Consider the following 19,608-nt stretch of genomic DNA (forward strand, 5'->3'; position numbering starts at 1 on the left):
GTTTTAAATGCATAGTTACTGGTATACCCATACTGAACTATAAACTTTCAAATTCATTCACGGGACAGTTAGACAAACCTTGATGAGCCCGTCCTTGATCTGCAAGCTCCTGGTAAGGGATTCAATATTAGCGGCTTGAATCTGAATTTCTTCCCTCTGCTTGGTCAGGACAGACTGCAAAGAAGACAGTTCTTGCTGCAGACAGAAATTGCAGGCATCTTAGAAAGCTTATGCTGCACCACAATGAGGACCTCTGGAACATGGCCCTACACAGTCTATTACTGTCATCAACACAGTACTGTGTGAAAGGTTAAAGATTAAGGAAACTAAACCTTCTTAAAGATGATGGCGTTCTAAAAATCAGTGAGAGTGTATATATTTGTTTTTTACCTTTCTTTCTTAAAAGTTCTTTCTTAAAAGGCCTAATTGTAATCCAAAAGGAAACTAACCTACTAAAATAAAGGAGAACTTTGTACGTTTGCGGTACTTAGCAAAATAATATTTGCCCTGTATTTATACAAAGCAAAAGAGATGCAAGTCCCTGACTAATTTAGAACCTAATGAGATTTAAGTGTTTAAAGAGACGAGATTTTTTTTTATTATTATTTTGCCTGGAGATCAGACGGCGGGGTCAACGTAGAGTCTCGTACCTGGGCCTCCTGCTCCTTCCTCAGGACCAGCTGGAGGTCATCCTGCATGGCCTGCATGTCCATCTGGAGCCCGCTGGCATCTTCATCCCGCCCTGCCAACACCGGAGACAAGGCAGGTCACTGTACAGGACAGCAACAGGCTGCTCTCTTTCACCCTCTTTCACCCTGCTGTCACCCCAAGCCTTTCTCGCTGGGCAGGAAAGGAGGGACGACATAGGAAAAGTGAGAACACTTTTCAATCAGGAAAGTGACTTACCCTCTTCTCCGCAGTCAGCTACTGTTTCTCCAGGCTTGGATGTAATCATGGGCTCGTCCTGGCCGTGTGGACCACACTGCATTAGCTCCTATGTTAAGGACAGGAGAGTGCTGAAGTGAAACGAGTCACCTATCACTGGAGCCACAACACTCTGAACTGCAACATAGAATCCAGGCACACTGTATTACCAGGGGTTTGTGCACACATGGGGTAACTATATGAAAACTAGCAAGAGGGCTGCCCTGTAATTATATGGGCAGGAACTACCTCTCGTGGGCAAAACAGTCTTTTCAGTCTCCACTGAGAGGCTCTGGTCTCTACAGGAAGCTACATCACTCTGGCTCCAGGCTCTGGCCTACACTGGCCTCTTACCTCAATGAAAGCGTCCTTCTCCTGCAGCAGGCTCTTGAGGCGGCCGATCTCGTTGCGGGGCCCCCCGCCGTGCTGCTCTCTCTCCCGGGCCAGCTCGCTCACCTCCCTCTCCCTGGCGTGCAGCTGTCTGCGCAGCTCCTGCAGTTCCGCCACCCGCTCGCCGATCACTCGGCTCAGCTGCCCCACCATCTCCTGGGGAGAGAGAGCACATCCACTTTAGCGTGCCCAGGAAGGGGCAGGCACGGAGTACCGGGCTGCTGACGCACCGTTTACGTCTGCTAGACGGCGTCAGGAAGCAATTAAAAAGGTCAACAAAAATGATGTGGCTGAAATGGTACAGTTTAAATCCAGGGAGAACGTTCAAGGAAAGTTTAGAATTTCAATCAATTATAAAATGACATAAGGCACCAGTAAATGCTTGTTTAGAATACTGTGTACAATTTTGGCCACTGCATTACAGAAAAAATACTCTGGAATTAGTCCGGAGAAGAGCACCCAGATAAATTCCAGGGTTTAAAGGAATCTCTACAATGACAGGCTGGAGGAACAGAACCTTCTTAGACTTGAACAGAGATAATTACAAGGGCCTTTGATACCAGTTTTCAAAGGTGCTCATAACATCAACCTAGCGGCCTTCATCAGAATGAACAGTGAAACGCAAACCAGAAGGATAAAGTGAAAAACCAGACAGAAGTGCATCTACAACTGAAAACAGAAGCCACTTCTTTACCGAGGAGGTTGTGGGAATATTTCTCAAGCTGCCATGCTTCATGTTATTGAGGCTGATACGCTGGCTTACTCGAAGAAGGGAAGAATGAGATTCTTGGATTAACTACTTACTAGTAAACGGGCCCAGAAGGCCTTCTCTCATTTGTAACCTTTCTTATGTTTTTGAAATCCTTTTAGGCATCAGGTTTCGGTCCGTAGATGCTCTGTAACTATAAACCAGCTCTGTGCCTGACGCTGGCAGGAACACGTTGTGACATGATTGTGCCACCAGCGGGAAGGGTTACCCTGTTCTGCTGATCCCTGGTGCCGACGGTGTCGAGCAGCTCCTGGACCTCCCTGTCGTGCTCGCTGGCCTGCCGGCCGCGGTCCGCAAGAGCTTCCTGGAGCAGGCGCTCCTTCACCTGCAGCCGGAGTCGGAGCTCCTCGGCCAGCTGGCTGCCTCCCACCGACACTCTGTCGAGCAGCGCTGCTGTTAGCTCCTGCAGCACAACACCCAACACGGGCGACACCGGCCATCATCAGACAGCAGAAAACAACCCTTCGCAGAGAAGCACCCACTTCACAAAAGTGTGACGCTGTTATTCGAACCTTGGCTTTTCAACAAGGGCTTAATCTGCCATCAAATACTTCATAATGATGAAAAGATAAACGCACGTATCTCGATCATTGTATTCGAGTCCTTTTTGTTACCAAGATACCCTCTGCTAAGAGAACTGCCAAAGGAGTGCGCTTGGCCTCAGTGCTCTCAAACAATTCCCCACAGCTGGGGTGAGATCTGTTCATATGGCAACACGGCAATTGTACGACAACTTGAATTTTTACCTAAAGAAATGGAAGTTGTCAGACAGGATGAACTGCATAAAGCTGCATAAAGCTGCTAACAGCCCCCGAGGAAGGTAAGACATTTACAATTCAAACTGACACAAGCAATCTAATGTTTCCCCCCAATTTACATTTTGGTCACTGAAAATGAGCCTTTATTAACTTTCATAGCTGATAACAACACAACTGGGGCGGAGCGGTGGCTCTGTGGCTCAGGATCTGCGCCTGTGGCTGGAAGGTTGCCAGTTCGTATCCCGCGGCCGGCAGAGGAATCCTACTACGCTGGGCCCCTGAGCAAGGCCCTTCACCCCAACTGCTCCATGGGCGCCGTATAAATGGCTGTGCTCTGACCCCCAGCTTCTCTCCCTGTCTGTGTGTCTCATGGAGAGCAAGTTGGGGTATGCGAAAAGACAAATTCCTAATACAACAAATTGTATATGGCCAATAAAGTGATCTTATTGCAGATCTTAACCGGACACTTCAAGGTTTGCTTCAGGGATACCATTCAGCATTTACAGGTTGTACCTCTGCTTCCTTGGTGCGGCTGTGCAAGGAGGTCTGCAGCTGGCTGATAATGGCATCCCTCTCCCTCAGGCTCTGGCTGTGTTTGTCTTCTGCCTCCTGTTTCAGCCACTGCAGGTTCTTGCCGGAGAGAGAGACCTGTTCCAGCTCCAAGGCCTTCACCCTCAGCATCCCATCCAGGCTCTGCCAGAGAGACACACCTCTGCCTCAGGCACATGTCTGTGATCTATCATAAATGAATTTTTTAAAATAGCCCGTTTTTTACTTCTAAAGGCTAAGCATGTTTCTCCACTAAGCTGCAGCAGTGGTATTTAGGAATTTTGTTGGATTACTTTAGAACCACCAGGGTGTTTAAAAACAAAGTGAGTTATAACATCTAGGTGAAAACATGTATTGCTGTAGAAAGACTGAAGTAAAAGACAAGTGAAATGCAGACACATAACTCATGCAGCTTGTGTATGAAAACAGAATAAGCTGGGCACACGCTGCTGGCACGGTGAAGCAGCACCAGTCAGCCTTCTGCCTGGGCTGGCAGCCGGGCACCTACAGTGATCGTCTCTTCGTTGTTGGACAAGATGCAGCGCAGTCTCTCCAGGTCCCTCTCCTTCTCCCTCAGGGTCAGCTGGAGCCTCCGCACCTCGCTCTCCTTCTCCTCCAGACAGCGAAACTTCTCATCGATGGCGCGCTGGGGTCACGAGAGAAATGGAGAGAAACACCATTAAGCCTGGCAGCACGGCCCTGTGACCACCCCGTCAGAGTCACACGGATACCTTTCTATACAGCAAAGAGACGCACTCTGTATGAGTAAAGACAAAAAACAAACTTCCTTTCAGTATTTCAGGCGGACCTGAGGCAACAGTGTTTCAGTATTTGTGAGAATATGTGGGGACCTTTCTTTTTGCCTCCTCTAATTACAATCTCCATTTTGGTCAGCAGTCGCCTAACCTCCAAGGCCCTGTCCCGGTCCTTGATGCGCTCCCTCAGTTTGTCCAGCAGGGCGTCTCGACTCTCGCCTGAGTCCTGCTGATAGTCCAGGTGCTCCACGTATTCCTGAGAACAGCACCCAGACAAGAGTGTCCAATTTAGGATACAAGCAAAACATTCAATCTCACTAACCTTGTGTGTCTCTCACCCTCATAAACCTTTACATGCGAGAGCCAGAGACATCAAGGAAACACTGGCTTCTATGTCTATGTTTCTAAAGACAAGCTCTCTGAAGCACAACTTCCTTTGTACTCATTGTAGAGTCCTCATTCCTCTATTTGTAACGAAATAAAATTAGGTAAACAATTTACTTAAGACAAAGTTACAAAAACATTGCTGTATCATAATCACTATATAACACAGCAAAACAACATGCAGAAAACCATATAGCAGAATTAATTTCAGAATAAAGCACCTTAAGTATTTGTTTATTTTCATTTTATTACAGGGTCTTTACTGAAAACCTCATTTGTTTTACACAATGACAAAGAAAAAGTGTCCTGTTCATTCATTTCTATGAGACAACTGGGTTGTGGAAATTGGATAGGAATCGCTTTTTCACACCCTTTTCTTTCCTGGTTGGGCTCATCTGTCGTGAAACACTTAGGTGGTTCTGAGTGTGCAATTTAAAAACGTAAAGGCAAAGGGGATTAAGTCAGGAGTTGCTATTCAGCAATGCTAATAAAAACAACTTTAAAAATAAATCCAGGGCCAAGCTTAACTGAGGCTGTGAGGCACCGCTCCTGGCGAGACGCCGATCCTCCCAGTGGAGGGGGACACAGCAGGCGCCCTCACCTGAATGAGCTGCTCTTTCTCCTGCAGAGAGACTTGCAGCTGTTGGATGGTTTTCTCCCGCGCCTCAATCTCCATCTGTTTCTCTGCCTCCTTCTCCTTCAGCAGCCTGTCCCTCGCCTGCAGCTCTGTCCGGGCTTGTTGGAGAGCACTGCGTAGCTCCTGCAGGAGCACGACACACCAGGTCAACAAGGGGACAGGTGTGCTCCCCATGATGTCCTTAGTCCTCATTTTACCAAAGCTTAAGCTACTGTAATGCTCGCGGCACTGTGGGTAATGTTTTTTTACCACAATAATACCTGGAGCACTTGACAAGCATGTTACACTACAATAATAGAACCATCCTCTAAAGAGAAAAGCAGCGAGTGGGCAAGAGAAAGAGAAGATTCCATTACAGCCAATAGGTTCAGAAACTGCTGTTCTATGTTTTTGCAAGGAGACACGTTGTCAAAGCGATTCCTGGTATTAAGTTCAAGAATATCTGTTGATTTTGTACGATAAGTAACATAAATATGCTAAGTACTTGAAGCAGGGCTGGAAGGAGTGATTATCTAGCTTATCTCTGGGTCTGTTCTCAGCAGGTCTTGCAGGAGTCCCACCTGGTTGTGTTGTTCTGTAGCCTCCCGGTGCTGTAGCGCCTCCTGCAGGTCACTCTGCAGGCGGTCGCGGGAGCGGGCCAGGTCAGAGGCCCGGCGCTCGCTGTGCCTGTGGGCTCGCTGGGAGCTCTGCAGCTCCAGCTGGGTGGAGAACAGAGAGTTCTGCAGGTTGAGGAGCTCGGCTTGAAGTGGTGGGAGTTGGGCAGGACCCAGCTCTTCCTGGGACACCTGTGAAAGGGGACCGGTTGTTTTTTTTTCCCACCGCCTGAGATCTGACAGAGACCACGCCTCTGACAAAAACAGCCTGCATGAGACGTACCCATCGAGGCATTCTCACCTGCACCTGCTGAAGCTGGTTGCGATGGGCCATGTCTCTAAGTTTACAGAGAGTGTCGTTCTGCCCTTCAATGACTCGATACAGTTCCTCTGCCTGGAATACAAAAGCATTTAAATGAGTCAAGGAACCAGAAATCCACCCTTAGAATGTGACACACCTTCTATAAAATGACACCTTTCTATATACTAGGCGTATCTTTCCTGCTAAATCCCTGCGCTGTTCCATTTCGATCCGTTTTTGCGGCTGATCCTTCTGCATCCTTCTCACCTCAGTGTCCTTGGAAGTCACGGTCTCACTCAGCCCCTGGATGGTGCGCTCCTGTTTCTGGGCTGCCTGCTTGATGGCCCGGAGCTCAGATTCCATCTCGCGCAACTTCTCCTGCAGCTTCTGCGGGGGAAAACAAAACGAAGCCCCTCAGCACAAAAGACCCTACCCACCAACGGAGACTCGGCCCTATTATACCTTTGTTATTTGTAATCCAAGAGCACCCCGTATTGAATAAAAAATGAAGTTAACGTGCTTGTAGGAAACCTTTAAACAAACTGCTCTGTCGAGCACAAGTTCTTTGTTTTTGGTTTCTATATAACTGAGTATAACAGCAACAGAAAATTAATTTGATCAAATTCAGAATTTATAAGACACATTTGAGTTGTGGTTTTGATAGTTGAAGTTACAAGCTTTTTTTTCTTCCCTTGAAGGTACAGAAATGATTAAAAACAAATGGCTGCCATCTTACCAGTAGCTATAAACAGGACCTACAAGAGGGAGGGCCAACAGTGCCATATAGCCCGAGTCTCACCTCAGCCAAGGGTGCATAGTCCCCCACATGAACCCTTTGGATACGTTTCTTGACTTGAGTCTAATGTGGAACTTTTACCATATACTGTGATTTTCGACTTAAGTCCACAGCTGTGAAAAAACGTGCCCCTTTTCAGTGCTGAATCTACCCTCCTTTAGAAGTTTCAAAATGCCCACCTTAACCTTCCCATCATGCCATTCTTGACATTAAAATATTTTTAACCCCACTTCCCTCACAATGTGAAATGGCCCAGCCTCATCTGAGCTCTCGGAGGGCCTGGCTGTAAACTGTTTTTGTTCTTTTATTTCAGTGTCATAGTTGGAGGTGACCACTGTGGACATTATGAAATGGGGTGTACCTTGTTTGTGGCTTCAGTATCATGGATCTTGATCTGCAGGGACTGCACCTGAAGCTGTGCTTTCTGCAGCTCAGTGACACACTGCCCGGCTGCACACTCATACTGGTTCAACTGGCTCTGCTGCTCCTCAATCAGGTTCTGAAAGAGAGACAACTGACACAAATTAACAAGGGCCTTCAAATTCATTTGACTAAGAATTAAGTTACAATTTAATGGTAAGCAAGAGTTAAAGATTGATGTGACTAATTTTTGCAGTCAAGCAATCTGTTTTATCCCACTGGATTTCACCGGATATAAATTGGATGTAAACTGAAATTTAGGCTACGCTCTGTAATTACTGTACTAAGTCACATTGATAGTATAGGAAATTCCAGAACTATACAAGCGATAATGTCAGGCAATTGTTATACCTACCAACACTAAAAGAATGTAAAATGCAATGCTAATAGAAAACAGATTCTAACAACTCCTGTCCTCTTATCTCTTTCTCCGATGCCTCATCGTCAATATCTCACAGAGTCTGGGAGACAAGGAGAGATTGTGTTCTGTCTGTTCGAAAGTGATAGACTATCAGACTGTATTAACTACCTCAAACCCCAACATGCTCACCACATGGATAATTATTCTAACACACTGTGTGAAAGAAGATTCCAGGTTAAAAAAAAATGCCTGAATGAATGTCCATCAATACTATACTATATGCTGTTATAAACCCTACAAATTAAATTGATTTTGAAAGACATTACGATCAACTACTCAGTTTAACTGAGCACTGGAATGCCAGTGAAAACTGAAAGTGCATTTGTCCACTGTATAGCTTCCTCAGGAAGCTTATTCTACGTAGGAATGCGTATTTCATTTCCTCATATTATTTATAATCTCTGTTCTCCAGACTCATTTGTTGTACTACTCATCTATGCACAAAATGTCGAAGGCCAGAAAAACAAACACTACCAGTCTTTTCATGAAACTTCCTAACATAAACTAAGACTGAAGCAACTTCTCATTACCAAACTCTATTTTAATTTAATTACCATAATACGAGAGTGCAAAATCCATACCATCTAAACTGAATAGTAAATTGCATTTAACAAGAACTACCAAAATTTCATATCAAACAAAAGACATAATAGAGACTGAAAACAGGACTGTTCTTACACTGAAGCTACATTCTCATCGTATTACCCTACTTTAGAGGGCATGAGATATCCCAACCACTAAGGGAAGGATATCAGAGATAAAATTGAATTTGCTCAAAGGAAACATATGTCCATGAGATTAAATTTTAGAATCTTATGGAAATCCATGTAAAGAACTAAGGATCACAAATTCATAAATCACTCAGCTTTAAGGAGGGCTTGTACGTTTTTTTAAAATAAATACATCTGCATCAGCACGACAAAATTGTTGTTGCAGAGGTGGATAAACCAGTTTTGGGTTCAGTTTTCAGTTCACTCTACAGTTCCATGGGTTTCACCTCTATGATGAGAGACACACCTGTGTCATCTTTCACTTAACGAACTGACTTCCAACAAAAATTCAAAATATAACCCTTCAAACACCGATTTTATTAAAAACCTGAAATGTTTACTGCTCTACGTTAATGTAAATCTAAGGGACTTTTTTAAATTTAGAATGTGCCCATGTGTAGGCAGCTTTAAATAAATTGTACTTTGCTCGTGAACTTTGCTTTCTCTTCAGTTTTTGTAAAGTACTGTGGTACAGCATATGTACCATGGTACGTAGTACAGTAAAAAATGTGATATTTTTCTACCTCTAAATCTGTGAATCCCAGTAGAAGATTATCTGACTGATCAACTTTTTACCTCAATGTTTTTAATCTGATTACAGTCACATGTGTGAATAACTTGCACTGCATTAACTGCTATTACAATGACCTCAGAACACAGTCTAGGAGACAAGATAACTGAACAGAACAAAATTCTGCTGGATGTCTTTTTTATAAGATATTAACTATAAGAGTAAAATCTGGGTGATAGCAAAAGTTTTATAGGGAATCCAACACTATCACAGATGCTCAGGGATTTTTTTGTGAAAATACATTTAGGGGAATGTTATCTTTTGAAAACAGCACTCAATCAAATGTACTGTATGTGTATAGTACAGTGGGTATCAGTAAGAGACAGCTGCATCACAGCAATTAATGCTTGTAATAAAACAGAAAAGCATATGTGAAGAAACTGACTGTCCTTGGCTCTAGAAGGAGAGGATGTGGCTGTAACTATTGTGCTGCATCACGTCACTGAGGTAACTGTTGTCATGCCAATGCTGAAATTACCAGAATGATCACAAGAGGCTGGCACATGTCCAGAGAAGGCAATCAAGGAGCAGATTATCAAGAGCACTGTGGTCTAAAATTTCTGAAAGTACATAAGATTACCCAGGACAGATCACACAACGATTTGCTGGCCATTCAAATACTCACGAAATATGATGCATATTCATAAAAGTACTGCATTGACATTCGCTACATGTCTGAGCTTCAGCAGTGCAGAAGCAGAGGGAAGACACTGTCTGCATTTAGAGAGATCAAAGAACTCCCTCCAGAAGCACCGCTTCAAATAATGTTATGTAACCAAATTTTATACATAAATGTGGTCATAAGATTCAATTTTATACTAATGCCGACAGATAATACTAAGGTAGGTTAATGCCTAAATGATTGTCAGGGTTTTACTACTGTCCTAGTATCATTTCTTGTTTAAAGATCACTCCTTCCCCTTCTACAGCTATCTCACCTACATTAGAATTCATAAACCATCTGGAATGCGTCGCCCAACAAGATGCTTTGACATGGGCTAAAAAAAACCTTAGAAAAATCACAAACCCCACTTAACGTTGCCTGATCAGACATAATACTCCAAGAAAAGTCACAGTGAAAATTCTTTATCCAGCTGCACTATTTTTTAGCACACTGACAGCAGAGTGAAGGATGTGAAGATGTCACTGAATGGCAGTACTGGGACGTCTACCTGAAAGCTAAAGGGCATGTACTCCTCATAGACATCCTGCCAGAGCTCCTCTAGTTCGGACAGCTCCAAGTGCATGTCCTGCTGAATTCTGGGAGGTACCATCTCTTGAAATTTGGCGGGAAATTCGGAGCCAGTGCCGTAAGGTGTCCTGAGTGTCAAGTCGGCAAAGGCCATTTTGCCGTTAGGTCCTGGGGGAACAGATTTAACCAGGACTGGCAGTTTGCTTCCCCGTGGGCTCTGGATGGGCCTGTACTCAACGTTTTTCACCAGGCTGAGAGCCAAGTCCAGCCTGTTGGCCTGCGCGGCCATATTTAGCTGCTGCGGGGCCTCTTCCGGCCAGGAATCAAACTTCTGGTCCTCTCTCATCTCTCTCTCCGCCTCCTCGTCCTTGGCGGCGGGCTGCCCCATCTCAACAGCCGTGTCCAGGGACTCCACCGACGAGCCGGGACTCATTCTCTCCGAAACGTCCGCGTCTTCCCCGCTCGTCTCGCCCACCGACTCGGGCACGGTGGCGACGGCCGCCGGCTCCTCTCCGCACACGCTGCTCACGACGCTGGCCGAGTACCGCGTGGAAGGCCCGCAGGAGATGCTCCGGGCCAGCTTCCTGGGCACCTTGCAGACGGCTTCGTAGTCCGAGTCGGCGACGCGCAGAGCCGCGCAACCGCGGCACCTCCTCGAGCGGTGGACGGAGATCTCGGAGGCGTGGCAGTGGTGGTGAGGGTCCGCCGTTTGCTCCTCGAGCTCGGCCCAGGATTCATAGCCCGAATAGGCGAAGTCCTCCTGGAGCAGAGCGCTGTACCGGAGGTCAGGCAAGCCGGAGATGTCCACCGTGCCGTCTCCGGCCTTGCCCTCCGGGCCCGCCTCGTCGCCGTTGGTCCTGCGGTACAGGCTCCCGATGCACTGCCTAAGCCGCTCCTTCTCCTGCAGCAGCCGCTGCAGCCGCTCGATGGACAGCGCCTCGATCCGCGCGATCACCGTGTCGAAGCGGTACACGCGGTCCAGCATGAAGGCGCACTTGCTGCAGGCGAACTCGCGCTTGCCGTCCCGGGTCAGCTCCCGGCCCAGCACGTGGGACAGCAGCACCTGCAGGTTGAGCTTGGAGGCCGTGTGGAAGATCCAGCGGCGCTGGTTGCCGCAGAGCTCCCGGGCGCAGATCCGGCAAGCGTCCTTCATCCTGGAATCCAGCATGGGCGCCCCTTAGCGCCAGGGAGGTCTCAGCCAAAGTAGGTCTCTTGAGCAGCACAAATCTGATTTGTGAAAGTTTGCCACCGGAGGCGACCAAGTGTGGTTTCAGAGCCAGCAATGTGCAATTAAACAGTGTAATATACAGTCCAATTTTAAAAGTTATTTTCCTGACAATATAAATTAAGTGGACTTTTAGCCTGAAAATACTCAAGCTTATTAAACTTATTTGAGCAATTCAGTGTTTAGTCGTTCATGTGCAAAAGATTCCTCCCAGTGAAGCTGCGAATTGTAATTGTTCGATGGAAAACAGAGATAAATGGCCATTTACGACTTGAAGCGAGATTTTAAACAGGCTGAATTAAATGAGTTCAACAGCTGCTTTTCATACTGATAACCGCAATCAGTAATCAAAGACCCCTTCCTGCAAAGGCTCAATATCATCAGTGTACCGCTGGAATCGAGGCCAACATCCCGGCAGAGCATCTCCACGCAAATACGCACAAAATACTTTAAAGCTACCTTGAGTACCAAGACAGAAAAGGCTCAAAATCGCGTTGCTTGCACTAAAATAACACTATTACATAGGAAAGCCGCTTCGTGTTTTTAATCTTAATATTGGAAGAGACAAATAACTAAAAGGTGAAATTCAAAACAGACCCCCTTCTGTTGTTACGCTGCCAGTCCATTTTTAATTTTGTAATGGAAATCCTGATGCAATAGCGTGAAGGATTAAAGGAACATCCAATTGCGCGTTTAAGACAGCGTTTTCCGGGAAAACAAAACCATTATTTGTCACATCTTAGGAACGGATTTCCCGAACACGCGAAGCCTGCGCATCTGCCCGATGAAGCTCAGCCTAATCAAAGGGCTCGCAGTATCATCACCGCCGCTGCCGTGTAATCCGACTTCAGTAACACTCCCGAGATCCACGGTCCCCGGACGAAGGTGAAAGTGATTCGAGGAATCCGATCCTTATCTACAAATTACGGACGTCCCGTTGTATTTGCGCTTCATTATTTACATGCACTTCGCTCGGATAACGAGGCTGCTGCCCGAAATAGATCCATTGAAAAGCTCGCAATGATGTGGCAAGACTGTAACCAGCTAGCGCTGCTATGGCGGGACTCACCATTTGAAAAAAAAAATAGGGGTATCTGTTCTAGCAATCATTCCCCAGAGCCACAGGAATGAACGTGTTTGAAAAAGACTCAAGAGACCCTCTAAAAATACAATATCACAAAATATTTTTTTTCACTCGATTTGTTAATAAGTGTATAAAATGAAATCTGCTCCCCATTCTACAATACTGCCCCTCCTGCGAAACGTTGGTACAGCCCGAGTGCAAGTAATTTGCATGGAGCCCTGTGCGAGCAGTGATCTGGCGTTCACGCCGGCAGAGGTGAAATGCTGAATTCTCCGGTTTAAAGGTGAAGGTCGCGTTAAACTGGCTCCCTCTGTTCGCTCAAAACATGCTTTATGCAGCCCTTCGGAAATTTGTCCTTAAAACGTGGAAAGCGTTAATGACTTATTTTAGTAAAATACCCACGAGTAAATACTGTTGAATAAACGTCTTTTCAGTTAAGAATCTTGAGAAGAAAAATTAAAATTACGCCAGTGTACCGAGACATTTTATATACAAGTGGATGTGGGTTTCAAAAACATCCAGTGTATCAGCAGGGGGGTGTTAAGCCAGGAGTCCTGTCTGAATTCCACTCTGGGCTTGTACAATATAGCCTCCTTCAAGCAAAGGCTGATTGCAATTTCTCACCGAGCCTGAGCTGCTGTGCGGTGGGTCTTCAGGCACAGAATAGCTGCCACGCGTCACCCAGTGGAAGCTGCCATTGGCATAAAAAGACCCATATACTTTATGCGCAAGTAAATTAATAATTAACTGAAAAACTAGGAAAACTATGTTATTTAAGAGAGAATTACTGTACGTCACTATGAATCACTGTACTCCACCTATTTGTCTCTTGCAGATGGCCTTTTGCTAGTAAAAATAAAACGTTCTTACATTTATTAAAAATAGCAGGTCAGACCCTAAACGAACACGTAATGCAGGTCTCCAACGTCAGTCAGCGTACTCTTTTCATCTGGGAGTGTGGTGTTGAGAAAACCAAGCCTACAAATCACATACACGATGACTTGAAATATCAGCTTCAAATATGACTCAAATCTAACTGAGAGAATGAAAGAGTATAACGCTCTACCAATTGTATTCAAATGACTTCATCTTGTATACGAACACTGGAAAACCTCGAAGGACTTTGAAAAGATGTGCGTCATACTTTGATGCATTTCTTTTGTTTTAGTCGGCTTTTAAAGTGGACCATGTCACCAAACTACCTTTCTTTAAAGTACCTTTCTTTCTCTAAAATTCTTTAAAGTCTGCATTGTCGTTTAAGAATCATACCCTAGCAGTAATATAGGCATGCCTTCTGAGCTTGCCGGTAAGAATAATTATAGCCAGAGGGACAAGATGAACTGCAGCATGCCCTGCAGATCTCACCTGCAAAGCACTGACTTTTGCACTCTTTTGTTTTTCCTTGGAAAAGATTCGTACTTTGCCTGAACAACACCACACGCAAATGTGCTTTCAGTTGTTGCTCTGTTGCTTGGGGAGGAGGGGGACAAATACTTTCACAGCTCTGGTAAACTACTGCTCAAAAGAGGAAACACAGCTTTGATGACCAGTATCTTTGTCAGTCTGCGTGAGCCCTTGAGGTGCATTAATACTTAACAGTGGTCACAAAGTCTACAGTGGTTACATTCTTGTAACAAAGGTTAGCCATTCCATTTTTGTTTTCGTTTCCACCATCCAAGAGCATCTGTAGTGCTATTAGGGCTTTTCCCCCAATAGCTCAACTACAGTATGTCTTGTGTTTTTGAAAGACAGGGGAAATCATTCACCTATAGTGCACAGATAGCCAGCAGGGCAAGAACACAGGGAGGGAATCGATTTAAACAACCTTTCCCTCTTGCCGGGCCTAGTCAGCTGTGTCCATAGGCTTCCTCCCTCCCAACAGTGAGAGAAGTGACAGCCTGGCTGTGAAAGGCCACATGTTGTGTGCAGAGCTGTGAGCAAACTCCTAAACAATGGGCTGACTTGGCACACACACAGACGCATGGGACCCACAGCAGGGACAGTCTGGACACTTGTGTCTCAGCGGGGGGGGTGGCTGATGGCTGTAAATGAATAACAATAGCCAGAATCTCGGCATTAATAATAATAATAATAATTATTATTATAATTGCTTACACTTATATAGCGCTTTTCTGGACACTCCAATCAAAGTGCTTTACAGGTAATGAGGACTCCCCTCCACCACCACCACCACATTAGCCATTCCTCTTTGTCCAACATCACTTTTGAGAGGAAAACCTGGAATGAAGTTCCACTGTATCTAAAATTTGAATTACAGTGCAACGCAGACTAAAATAACTACCCCCCCACCAACGCTGGTAAAAATGACATATAATGACTAAGTAAATGACAAATATCTTTAAAATGCCATGACTATGAAAGGTGATGAAGACAAAGAGAGATTTCCATTTTTTAAAAACCAATAAAAATGAAATAATTAGGACAGAATTACCCCCCCAAAGGATTTGACTGCAGAAAAATGACCCTGATGTGCATATATAAACACATGTACCACCCGCTATACTTAATGTATGTCTGTTCATAAATAAAACAGGTTTCATTTTTTCACCAGTTAATCTTAAACCTGGATGTAAATATTAATCTCTCATTACAATAAGTTCCATTTTTCATAATGAAAAAGTGATTATTTACATTAATACAGCTTGTTGGGACGTCACTGTTCTTACACAGTTTAGAATAAATTATAACATCTCTGCATGTTTACTCTTAAACTGGAACAGCCACAAGAGAGACGTATGAGCTTTCAACAGCCTTCAACAATAACGAGAACTGCAATTAAAAATCTATTTATTCTAATCAGTGGGAGTTACTAAACCTTCCAGTGCAATTAAGGCACTTGATCGTGTTCCTTCAAAAGTGACAGCAACGACACAATGTAACATTGTAAGAAGCCTGGAGACAAAATGGCTAACTGAATGTGATATTAAACTGACTAATCTTCTTTAGTATCTTACCTTCTCAATTTCCAAGTTTAAGCCAGTTAGGTCAAATTTACGCGTCAGTTCCCAAATAAGAATTAATGTATTTTTTTTAAATACCTATAAAGTCAAACTGGTATCACTAAATTCCTATTTAATCAAGTTCCAAGGTTTTCATCACAATAAATATTGTTGAATTTCCTCTGTCTAATGTCACACCCTCTGACCTTGTGAGATTATTTTCTCCTTTTTTGCAGACACTTTTCGGCAATGACAGTCTAAATCAGCAAAGAGACACTTTCAATTACAGCTGGGAAGCATATCTGAGAGGGTGTGGGCATATCGTTAGCTTGTCATCTGTGTCTACAGGGAGTCTTTGTATAATTGGACCCATTTTAGGTTATAAATAAAATGCATTCACAAAAAAAGCATTTAAAATGCATTTATACACATCATTAGAAAACGATAAGGAACCCAAACACTAATCATCATCATTAGTGACAGGGAAAAGGGCTGGGAGAGATATCATTAAAACTAAGGACTTGGATTGAGACATCAGAGGATTTAGAAAGTGCAAAAACCTACACTGATGGATAACGGCGAATGCATTCCAAACAAGAAATAAATATAATAGTTTCGAAGAGTCTTGTTTTTATTTCAGTGCCGTTTTGTGATAACAAATTGATGGATTTTTGTTTTACAAGTCAAAAATATTCCCTTTCCAAGAAATGGCTCAAATTATACTTTAATCATTGTCTCTCTACCTCCTATTGCTTTTGCAGTTGTAGTTGCTTACTTGGTATTTGAAACATTTACTGTAAAAGAGCTGGCTAATTATGAGAACTATGCTTCCTGATTAGGACATCTGTATTTCTCTTGAAACAGATTTACATGTAATAGCCTGAGGGGTGTCAGGGAAACTGGGTGTGTCTCAGAGAAGTACTTTACAGTATATTCTAACAGAACTGCTAGTAGAAAACACTACAGTTTATTTCAAGGCAAATATACTAAAAGGGTGCATGATGTGCCTCAATTATTGGAATACATTTAATCATTAGGAGTAGGGTCTGATATGATAATTCAAATTCCTAGTTTTCTTATTTAAAAATATATTTTCGGTAAGTAGCTCTATTAGCCAATAGATATAATATTAACATTCTTCCCTTCAGCTTATGTCCAAGTTTGGGTAAATGCTGATGCTATAGCGAAAGCAATGCTAAGATCTTAAGATTTCTAAAGAAAAGCTCTGGCTGTCTGTGTAGTTAAGCAGTACAGTGTACCACACTGCGGGTTCTTTGCTTGTTTTTGGTTCTAGGACAAGGTTCTGTGGACCTGTTCCACTTCCTGAGATTTGGTAACTTCTAGAATCTCAACTCCATGTAACTGTAAAAACAACTGTCGAATGAACACGATGATTTCACTTCCTTCCTCACCTTCGGGCTGTTCCATTACTCTCCCACTCAAAATAAACATTTTGATTAGTTTTCCAAATTCTGAGCTTCTCCACTGCCCATCTTCAGTTCCTGTTATATTCTCTCCTTCCAGTACATTTTTTAAGTCGGTCATCCGATTCTAACATTCTGTCTTGTCTTATGCCATAGACACTCTTTTGTGAAGTGCTTCAGCTGTTTTACTTTAGATTTCCACCATGGTTTTGAGGCAGTCTTTAATTTCTCCACAGCTCCTGAGGAAATGAGTCATTTTGATGATCCACATCATCAGTGTTATTAAAATCACTTACATTTCATCCGATTATTATTTTCATTTACTTCCACACTGCTTTCACTGTTTTTTTCCCAGTAGTGGCTTTTGTTACTTATAGTAGATGTACTAGACAAACTATTATTTAAATCAGGATGTTGCATTTAAAAATGATATATACATATAATATATATGTATAGTTATTGTACTGTACAAACCAACTTGTAATGAAAAACAGCTTATGCTATTTATAGCTGCAATCTCTTTGTTGATGTTTTTAACTAAGATTCTAAAACCCTTTTTACCTTTCAGTAGAACAGTGTTATCTGGGAGCTGCTAGGTGGTGTGATTCTTTAATCGCAGTCAATGATTTTGAAGGTCTGCTATCTGCTGTAGTTTTGCATATACAAGTTTCTGGTTTTTACAGGCCTTTTTATCACTGGGTACAAAATGTATTTCATGTTAGACTTTGCTTTCAAAGTAAGGTATTTAAATGTTTAATTCCAATTTAAAAATGTACCAAAAAAAGCTAAAAATGGTTTAATTGATAGTCTTAAAAGAGAAAAAAACTGATGTTCAGACACACAAGACAATATATAAAATGTGAAAGTGAGACTATAAAGGGCATATTTAACAGTGACCAAAGCTTCTGAGACCAACCAGCTCTGCAAATGTGAATCAAAGCCCTTTTGTTTCCGAAGCACTGTCCTGTAAATCTCAATAAATCCTGCTGTTTTTTTCGGGCGCTCCAGGAGAGGGCGCTCTGTCTCCACTGCCATATTTGTGTGTGGTGTGCAAGTGCTGGCCACCGGTCTCCCCTGACCCACATACCTGCATCTCCTGCTGAATCCGCAGTTTCTCCCGGCCAAGCTCGTCCTGGAAAAACTGCAGTCAGATGAAAGAAGAGATTCATCAGAGGGAAAACAATCTGCAAGGCTGCTTGCGGTGCGTTCAACAGTGGCTTGAACTGTGTGCTCCAAGCTGAACAGCCCTGCTTGCCTTCATGACCTTAAACAACACTCTTGAAAACATCTCTGCTAAACTTTGACTCAGGTTCAAGTTTATTGTCATTATACTCATATACAGGTATATGGTATAACTAAATGCTATTTAGCTAGCTCTCTGACGATACATAGTACAAAAAAAACAACAATACAATTGTATAATAAAAGAAAGACAGAGACAACAGGCAGTGTGCAAAAACAACAACAGGCAATGTGCAAAACAACAAAATGCTTTACAGAAAAAAATGTTTTATTAACAAGATGAAAGTCACTTGTAGCCCACACATCCATTGTAAAGCTGCTTTTAAAAATAAACCCAGGAAAGCACAAATACATGTCATACTGTATGACTGAAACTGTATTCTGTGTGCATAGTAATTATAGGCTGCTTCCAAAGGCACCTTAAAGACAGAAATACTTATACAGCTATTATTCTTATTAGCCTTGGCTTTCTGAGACACTGTGTTGAGATTTTGTTTTTGTTAAAAAAAATATTTTAAAATAAAAAAAATAAAACAGTTGTTCATAGACACCTAGAAGCTGTTGCTCAACACAGATTTACAGCTGTACCATATTATTTGCAGTATTTAACACTTGGATGAATCAGGCACTTCACGATAAAGAAGACATAAATAAACGTATTTTCAAATCAGAAAATAACCGCTCAGCTGTGAAAAGGTAGCGGCGCTTAAATGTGACAAATAAACACCTTTGTAAGCGTTTCAGACACCCTAGGGATCTGTAAATCTCAGCCACTCAAGTGCTAGCATTTGCAGGACAAGTGTTTAGCCAGGAATGTCAGCTAGCCTGTACATGTGCCACATGTGTTCCACAATCACGTAAAGACACACATACGAACGCATCTCAGAAAGGAGTGCTTATAATTCACACAGGAATCTAATACTTTGCTACTAAAATGGAATGTGGGTTAGGCTCTCAAAGACAAGGCATTCATCCCTTCTGTATGTAATATTCCTCAAGTTTGTTAATAGCCTTTTCAGCATCCTGTTCTGCTCCGAGTTTCAATTGTTAGCATGGTTCAGAGAGCACATATGAAAGAAGCGAACCAGTAAATGCTAGTGCTTTCAGAAGTAACTATATATAACGTTGCACAAAAATGTCCCAAAGCAAATTTTCCGCAACCTTTCAAGTTTCACAGAACTTCAGACCGCACGGAATGCAGAACAAAAAACTCTTGATTCCATTTAGGAATTTTGTGTTTGTGAATTATGAGGCTTGCGGCGGGTCTGGAATCTTATTATTGGTTTGATTCTCTGACTTGTTGGAAAAACATGACCGGGTCTGGAATGACTGATTTAGGAAAGGACACACCTGACAAATGACATAAAAGTAAAGCGCAGCCCTGAGACCATTCCTAGATTGTACAACTAGGGATGCGTGTGGGATCCAGCCACAAATGAGCAA

The 19,608-nt window shown here is 43.2% G+C and overlaps 1 protein-coding gene across 12 annotated transcripts in view; it reads right to left on the reverse strand.

Annotated features, from left to right (window-relative positions):
* Positions 1 to 19,608, reverse strand: part of pde4dip (phosphodiesterase 4D interacting protein) — a 92,070-nt gene that overhangs the window by 32,557 nt on the left and 39,905 nt on the right. For 4 of the 12 annotated variants that reach the window (XM_088598204.1, XM_088598207.1, XM_088598203.1 and 1 more), the window contains 14 exons: positions 18,011 to 18,064; positions 7,218 to 7,355; positions 6,328 to 6,447; positions 6,061 to 6,153; positions 5,727 to 5,951; positions 5,131 to 5,289; positions 4,297 to 4,401; positions 3,899 to 4,036; positions 3,355 to 3,534; positions 2,292 to 2,486; positions 1,279 to 1,470; positions 907 to 994; positions 651 to 742; positions 79 to 195 (listed from right to left, as the gene is read on the reverse strand). In XM_088598204.1, coding sequence (XP_088454330.1) covers positions 79 to 195; positions 651 to 742; positions 907 to 994; positions 1,279 to 1,470; positions 2,292 to 2,486; positions 3,355 to 3,534; positions 3,899 to 4,036; positions 4,297 to 4,401; positions 5,131 to 5,289; positions 5,727 to 5,951; positions 6,061 to 6,153; positions 6,328 to 6,447; positions 7,218 to 7,355; positions 18,011 to 18,064 — 1,896 coding nt within the window. Of the gene's footprint in view, positions 1 to 78; positions 196 to 650; positions 743 to 906; positions 995 to 1,278; positions 1,471 to 2,291; positions 2,487 to 3,354; positions 3,535 to 3,898; positions 4,037 to 4,296; positions 4,402 to 5,130; positions 5,290 to 5,726; positions 5,952 to 6,060; positions 6,154 to 6,327; positions 6,448 to 7,217; positions 7,356 to 10,210; positions 12,471 to 18,010; positions 18,065 to 19,608 lie in introns of those variants that run through there. The other 8 variants (XM_088598202.1, XM_088598200.1, XM_088598197.1 and 5 more) reach the window with 3 other exon arrangements.

Source organism: Lepisosteus platostomus, chromosome 11, assembly GCF_059453375.1.
Source record: "Lepisosteus platostomus isolate fLepPlt1 chromosome 11, fLepPlt1.hap1, whole genome shotgun sequence".
Lineage (NCBI taxonomy): Eukaryota > Metazoa > Chordata > Actinopteri > Semionotiformes > Lepisosteidae > Lepisosteus > Lepisosteus platostomus.